The sequence below is a fragment of the Haliotis cracherodii genome, unplaced genomic scaffold (genome assembly GCF_022045235.1).
Source record: "Haliotis cracherodii isolate W230 unplaced genomic scaffold, xgHalCrac1.p SCAF_15, whole genome shotgun sequence".
NCBI lineage: Eukaryota > Metazoa > Mollusca > Gastropoda > Lepetellida > Haliotidae > Haliotis > Haliotis cracherodii.
The window spans coordinates 19187292-19195580 of NW_027266270.1; the positions used below are offsets into that span (position 1 = coordinate 19187292).

An 8289-nucleotide genomic window follows, 5' to 3' on the forward strand; every position below is an offset into this window, starting at 1 on the left:
TCAGGATTCACCAAAGACGCGCTGTATGCATTCAACTTAATGATGAAATACCGCCTAACTTTATATGTACAGTCAATGCAGTGTTAAGCCCTAAATAATATACACAACACTATTGGTCAAAACAGCTGGGCGTCCTTGATATCGAATTTCATCTTGAGACGGTGTCTTTCTATTACAATGAGGGTGTTAACTAAGTGTATCAAGAAGCGAAACGGGCTTAACCGTAGCGACCGAAAATAAGATTACAATAGCACCATTAAGGGTCCCTGCTGGTTCAAGCACAGCCTTTAACACGGCAGACAATCACCTGAGTAGAATTTAACTCAAGCTATCCCGCGAGAAGACAGATTACCTAGTCGGACCGCAATAATCGCTCATTGCCTTGCGTTACGCTCCTGGCTGATGTAGCTATTATTTACAAGGCAGGGTTGGGAGGTCAAATGAGATACATATTTCTTTCTGGGCCAATAGGATTAGACCACTAGTTGGCCACGAGCGTAGGGTACTATAGAGAGACGTGGTGAGGCAGGTACCATTCAGAAATATCAGCGTGCAGGCTTAGCGTGTTCGGATACATAAACGTGTTGGGAATCTCAACATAGCGTATATATACACAGAAGCTATGCCTACCACTGAAATGTACATTCGTGTCATTCGCGAGGGTTGTCAGTTTCAACGACGGGCTCATGAATAACATGTTGATTTCAACTGAACGTGCGTTTACTGAGGAAGGAATTCATGCATCACCTTTAGGAAAAACGAGGATTGTAGTAACGTGGGTTTTAATGCCTGGACTCCATTGTCACGTGTGACAGTGATATGTGTTTATTTTAGCTCTACGAGTTGGGTAAGTGGTATGATCTGTGTATGTATAATTCATGTCAACTTTTTGTGAAACATTTCATCCGGGGAAGGATGTTCTTTTGTACGGAGATGTTTTGTGATCTGTTACGTGGAATTAAGGAAGAAAATATCGGGAGGTGAAATTGATGACCCGGTTATTTGCTCTTGTAAAGCCACATTGAAATCGACACTGATATATTTCACTTTAATATTCATCACCTCTTTGTGTAGTGAAACCACACAGACGTGTACACATCTCGCCTAAAACTTGTCCTACAGAGGGAAAAGAACTAGGACATTCCTCCGAGCGAAATAGTTCATTTGATTAAATAGACACGTCTATTATTTTCCGTCCATCTGTCCATCAAGGTATCCGTACGTCGCTATGGAAATATAGCTTCCGTATTTGGATTAACAAGCAGTATGTATAACATTAAAGATATCTGTTTCATTTTTGGTTGTTACGGTGTTGAAGACCATAGCACACCTCTAACCCACGAGTTTGTGAGATGGATCTTTTACCACGAGTGTTTGCGTGTATTGTGGGGAGAATCATGGGGCACAAATACACATGTCGTAAAGCCAACTTGAGCGAAACCTCTAACCAGATAGATCAACTATATTTAAAACTTTTTTTCCCTGGGAAAGATTTATGTCTTTCTCGTGGCGGTTGAATATACAATGAGCTGCACAAACTCGGTGAAGCATTATGGCGATATTACATATGCGTGAATAGAATCATAGCCGGCAAATGTTCCCAGTAATTATATATGAAGCACATTTCACGAGAGAGGGTTGCTTTAAGTGAGGACAGAAAGTAGTTTGAGTGCAATTTAATGATTCAAAACTGCATCTATTTGATATGGTTTGTCACCCAATACTCGACACCGTCTTTCTTTTGTACAAAAAAGTCGCTGAAAGACGACCATGGGAATTCATTGAGGAATATGTTTGATTGAGTCTGATTGGAAATATTTGCCAATTCATGTCACAATAATAAATTCATGTGATTATATTTCAGATGAAAAGGTGCGTTTTGGGCCGTATACATGAATGTACAGATGAATGTGGACAATGAACATGGACCTGGTTTCAATACGATAGTGAGGTGAATACACTGAAAGTTTGTGTACATCGATATAAACTGCATGCTTAAATGTGACTGATGACATAAAAATGGATACATCGCTGAGATGTATACATTATTGTAAGTGTATACATTGACGTAAACTGTATACATGACTGAGCTGTATTGACTGATACATAGTGGGGGTAAAATGGAACCTCGAGGACTACGGGCGTCGTCTAGATGTGAAGGACAACACAGAAAACAAAAATGCATTTTGAACATTGAAGCCCCGCGTCACAGATGTGATAAATTCAAGAAAATTCTGCAACCAATTCTACGGAGGTTCGACCCGTCCAACGTCTGTGTTCACATCAATGAAGATCAAACACTCAGTAAACTACCTCCTGGAATGCAATTCCAACATGGCGGCAATATTCCTCGTTACCAAGACAACAAAGCTTTACTCTCCACCCCAGCGCTTGCTGTGATGCTGTTTCTTCAAGAACGTGGTGCAACGCCTGTTCAGGACGTACAGAAGTGCTTCAAAAGGCCCCCGTGGAGGGTACATCATAAAATTGAACTTCAGAGTAAACGAACTCCGTCAATCAAGGTCGCCCAACAGGAGTTTTACTCGCTGTCTCGAGAGTATCCTCTCTGGTCAGTGTGTCCGGTTTATTCCGGTTTTGAACATCTCCGTTTAAACTTATTCGTGAACAATTTTTCGGATATGGTGGAGTTTTACCGCCTTGTTACAGACTCCGAGATGGAGAGCACTAAACCTGACTTCTGTTTGTTCCCGGTGTCCAGTGATGGCGATTTTCAAGTGATGTTGTGTCTCAAACGGTGCAGGCACCTCAAACCGTTTCCGCTTTCCCGTGCTAACATCAGCTTCAAGATTCGGAATATTGCGGACTTAAAGAGTGTACTCCGGACGGATTTGCGCGAGATTGGTAAAAATACGTACATTACTACAGATCCTGACGGAAATCGTGTGATTTTAGAAGATGTCAATCATATTTCCTCCATCTCGGGATATCACAAAGATAAAACGTCACATGTTGCTGACGTCATTTGTGACGTCACAAGTCTCAAGAGTGTGTGTGGGAGCCATGACTCGGGCAGGTATTCAGACAGCGACCAATGTTCGTGTGAACTGGAAGTCAAGGAATCGAAAAAGGTGCACTTCAGTGAAACTACAAATGAACGAACTTTTGTATACAACACAGACTCTATTGTGGATCGAAAGGAAAAAGCTGTGAAATATACGAGCACTGCCAGAGATATGGATTTAAGATTTGAGGATTATTATGACGAAACATCTCCCAAATGTTACCCCGGAATGGTCATTGCGCATGCGCGGATGATTGTACACCGAAACGAAATTCAACATGGCGTCAATGAAAAATCTAGAAATAAGACCGATGATCATGTTTGGCCATCGTGTAATGGCCAAGGCAGATATTCTGGCCACGGCAAATACAGTGGTCGGAGTGTTCAGTCGCCCGCAAGGGTTCCCATTGTGACTGTTACAGATTGCTCAGGGAATGTTCATAACTGTATCGAGAGAGTAATTCACCCAAACACAACCCACGCCGAATCAAACAGTCACGTAGAACCAATATATGAGAACATCCCTTTCGGATTTTCAGACTCAAAAGTCCAAAGTTGTGACGTTGTTATGTGTATTCCTAAGGATTCTGTGTCAGAAAGAGATTCATTCGTTATCAGTGATTCAGAGATCTACCCCAGTGACGTTCAGACGCAAAACGCCCCTAGCGTGTCGGGAGGAAGGGATGAAGACAGGGAGGGCACCCTCGATTGTGAGGGTGGGGCTTTGACAAGCTTTTCCAGTGGGTTGGAAAACGTGAAGGATGAGGCGCATTTTGTGAAGAATCTCAGAGAGGACGTGATAAAGAAACGACATGTTAAGCCAGTGTATATTTGACAATAACCCCATTGTTGACGAAATCGCTGCATTCACTCGCGGTGGTAGAACTTTGCCTCGCTATGAATGGGTTTGGGAACTCGATCCCAAGGGAAGGATTAAGCTGGGAAAATTGTTACTTGTGTTGAGGGTAATGTACTCCCTTAGCCTTAATACATTTCAAATCTCGGCTTTTATTGTTTGTTTTGTATATGTCAGCACACGCCACGCGCTTGTTGCCGGGGCTTTGCGCTGTAACCTGGCGTCTCTACACACACCACAACATTTTCAGTAAATTAACGTCCAACACGACATCCTGTACTGAGGTAGATAGTTTCACGACCTCGGTCAATTGCTTGTAGACTTGTTGGCCTGTTTATATGGCTGTCAACATTGCGTTCGTTCTTCGTATACCCCCAACGCGAATAAGTGAGACAATTCAGCTCTGAAATGGCTCGCGAACAATTCCTTATAACATTACACATGTATGTCTATATGTGTGGAATAGATTTCTCGGGAGATAGTAAAATAAAGTGAGTGAGTGAGTGAGTTTGGTTTTACGCCGCTTTTAGAAATATTCCAGCAATATCACGGCGGGGGACACCAGAAAGGGGTTTCACACATTGTACCCATGTCGCAAATCGAACCCGCGTCCTCGGCGTCACGACCGAACGCTTCAACCACTAGGCTACCCGACCCAGTATAATATAGACATAAACAAGCATCTTGTTTGATAGGCATTACTTAGAAGTTGACGGATGACAAGATAGACACAATTTTTATGGATAACAACTATATCCATATCCATTACAGTATTAAAGAAGTTGTTATCCATAAAAAATGTGTCTATCTTGATAAACAAGCATGTCGACTTTAAAAGAATATAGTGAATGAATGTGTTACGTCATAGTCAGCTATATTTCATCTATGACAAGGTGGCTTGAAAATAATCGAGGCAGACCGGTGGCTGGTAGCATGAGCAAACATGAGGACACAGGGCATTATTTGACCCGGCTCTGACAAGAAGGGAGCTAGACATCATGTTTACGTTTAACATACATCCCACACAGACAGTATACCGATCCGAACAGACCAGTTCTGTCTTTTCCCCTTAGGCCGAGCGCCAGACAGGGAAACAACAAGTACCATATTTTAACATCTTTTGGTGTGACGCGACCGGGGATCAAACTACCAACCTTCCGTTCTCCGGGGAGACGTTTTATCAACTAGATCACGGAGGCGGTAGCCCGGAGAGAAATTTAGAAACGTCGATGCTTTAGAGGTTAACTCATATATCTCAGTGACTTAATGTTCTTCCGACAAAACATTTGAGTAAATTCATATTTTCTCTCACTAATCACATGCAGTCATAAAGTATAGCGCTCTTCCACATGTTGGTATGTTATAGCCTTATGCAGTTAAATCATCGCCGACATGCACAGATTGGTTTACTTCTATTAACATGGCCTGGGGTGAATTTTCATGCAAACGTCAGTCCAAATATATATTTTGCTTTTAAAACAAACATTAACACAAAATCTAAACGTATGAAGAGAAATTAAAAAAACTTCATACATCAGGCAAGTCTATATAACACTACATGACTCTCAAACATGTAAGCTTCTTTTTTATACAATGCTGATCTATTTATTCACGATAAAACAGATTTCGATAAAAGTGTCATATTCGAGCAGGAATGTATATGTCTATGAAAAGAGGCCCTGAAGGTGACGATGGTCGTGATCATGAAGGCAGCGTGTGAAAGGGTAAATGAGTGAGTGATGCTACAGTTGTGGCCAGACAAGCCAGTGGTTGATAGCATGAACACCGACAACACACACTGTGGTCATCATTGTGGTCCGGCCAAACAGCGGTACTGGGGATCTTCTGTTCCGGTCACTCAGTCCTATGGGATGAGCAGCAACCCTTTGCGAAAACACGCCCAATACTTCTTAAACGAATGTCGTCCTTCGAAGACATTCCCTTAATCAATTTTATTACAAGGCCAAACAAAACCCACGTAAAACATGTCTTAATGTACCGACCGCCTCCGTGGTCTAATGGTAGAGCGTCCGCCCGGAGAGCGGAAGCTCCGGGGTTCGAACCCCAGCCGCGTCATACCAAAAAACGTTAAAAGATGGCTCTTGTTAAAAGACGATTACCCTGTCTGGCGCTCGGCATTAAGGGGCTAAAACAAGGACTGGACGGCTCGGATGTCAGTATACTCTGTCTGAGTGGGGTATTCATTTTAAACTGTGGCATGGTATCTCAGTGAGCTAGCACTATAAATCGGCATCAGTCCGGACTAGTACAAGCAGCCACACATACACGTGCATACACGTCGCTATATAAGTGCAATAATCTTGGACGCACCTCACATCACCTTAATGTACCACGCCATGCCGAGCATTGGTCATTCCTACTTTAGTACAATCGCGGGAGAAAAGGACTTTTAACTTCATTCGGTTACTTTATAACAATCTCGTACAAAAGTATAAGATATTTCCTGAACTGAACTGAATTGTTTTCAAAACTCGCACCCAGTTACTCAATTTGAACAAATATTCCAGCCAACAATGGCCTTACGTGATTTCAGAGTTTCAGAATTTGTATCACAAAGTTGAAGCGCTAGCAAATAACAGAATACAGTAAAGTACGGTTATGACGAACTCAAACGGACTACTAATTTTAGTTCGTTTTAACCGTAGTTCGTTATAAGCATATATACAGCATAACTACAGCAAATAGTCGGGACCAAAAGAGTAGTTCGTTATATCCGTCAGTTCGTTATAAGCGTGTTATAATAAGTTTACTGTATATGAAAGAAGGTGCATGCTATACGCCTCGAAGACAAGGGCAACGTCTTGACGTGATACGATCGCACACACTGACGCCCGGGGCGGCAGAGGCATACAGTGTGTGTAGACAATCTTGATCTTACATACCGGGGGTTTCTGCAGGTAATTCTTCTGAAGGATACATGTAGATCACTTGTCTCGAGGAAGGCTTACCCCGTGGGGATCCTTGTTAAAATAGGTGCCTAGCACTCCCTTGCTTGTCGTGAGAGGCGACTTAATTGGTTCTGGCTCTCTGATTTGGCCGATTGTTTGTCATTGTATCTAAATGGTGTGGTTTCGGTGCCTGGTTTTCCTGGCCCAGACTCGATTATCCAGGATAGCTAGAGGCATGGCAATAGTTGTTATTTCATGAATTTGTACGAGGGATGGTTGAACGGTTCTGAGTATGGCAGTGATGGTCCACACAACTTTTGACAGAGATTTCGTATGAATATGGAAAGGGTTATGTCGCTATTATTTAGTATCTGACCGAAAGTAGTGAACCCAAGACCCATCCATGGTTACAAACTCAGCTGGGTGTGCTTCAAAGTGACTTTAGAGAGATGATGATCAAGGATCAGGAGTCAGATGCCTTGGAACCCAGTTTCTGAAACCTTTGATGACAACGTTATTTTGCTCATTTTCATCGATAGAGAAGAGTGGCGGTCGGGTAGCCCAGTGGTTAAAGCGTTTGCTCGTCACGCCGAAGACCCGGGTTCAATTCCCGAAATGGGTACAATATGCGAAGCCCATTTCTGGTGTTCCCCGTCGTGATATTGCTGGAATATTGCTAAAAGCGGCATAAAACCTTACTCATTTCCTCACTGACTGACTGACTGACTCACTCGAGAATACCTAGTAACATTGATGCCTGTAGACATATGCTGCCTTGTTTGTTTATTTGGTTCAAGTGAAGCCTGTGAGCATGGAATGTATTGTACTTTATACATGCCAACTGTTAGGTTGTACGATACATCTTCGCAGTTAGGTGTAGATTTTTCCAGCCATTCCTCGATCATATGCTTGTAATTCCAACATAACGGACAGTACATTGACACAGTCCGCCTGTAGAGGGCATAACTCAGTGCGCAATGAATGCCTGGCATTATCAGTAACCCGGGCAATGGATCAGTATACAAACCAAGCTGCCTGTGAGTCACATTACATCCCACCGGGTACCCAGTGACTTCTTGTTGAACAGGAGACGTTCACTGCACTTGCCCAAGGAGACAACACGCGTGGGGCATAACCAAAGCTCAAGGCCACTCCGGCGTCAAGGACTACCAACGTTGCTTACCTTGATTACTGACCTGAGCGCTGAACACCGGCCCATCACATGATGAGGTGAGGTGAAATGGGGTTTAACGTCGCGTCCAAGATTATTGCACTTATATAGCGACGTGCATGTACGTGTGTGTGTTTGTGTGGCTGCTTGTACTAGTCCGGACTGATGCCGATTTATAGTGCTAGCTCACTGAGATACCATGCCACAGTTTAACATGAATACCCCACTCAGACACAGTATACTGACTCCGAGCCGACCAGTCCTTGTTTTAGCCCCTTATTGCCGAGCGCAAGACAGGATAACAACAAGTACCATATTTTAACGTCTTTTG

The 8289-nt window shown here is 43.0% G+C and overlaps 1 protein-coding gene across 2 annotated transcripts; it reads left to right on the forward strand.

Annotated features, from left to right (window-relative positions):
• The first annotated feature begins 492 nt into the window (after nt 1–492).
• Nucleotides 493–3958, forward strand: LOC139461908 (uncharacterized). Of its 2 annotated transcripts, none has more exons than XM_071243397.1 (2): nt 493–520; nt 1865–3958. In XM_071243397.1, exon 2 carries the CDS (start codon nt 2121–2123, stop codon nt 3855–3857), a length of 1737 nt encoding a protein of 578 aa, XP_071099498.1. In that variant the 5' UTR covers nt 493–520; nt 1865–2120; the 3' UTR covers nt 3858–3958. The 2 variants fall into 2 exon arrangements, with proteins under 2 accessions (XP_071099498.1, XP_071099497.1); XM_071243396.1 differs by lacking the exon at nt 493–520 and adding an exon at nt 562–847.
• The last annotated feature ends 4331 nt before the right edge of the window (nt 3959–8289 follow it).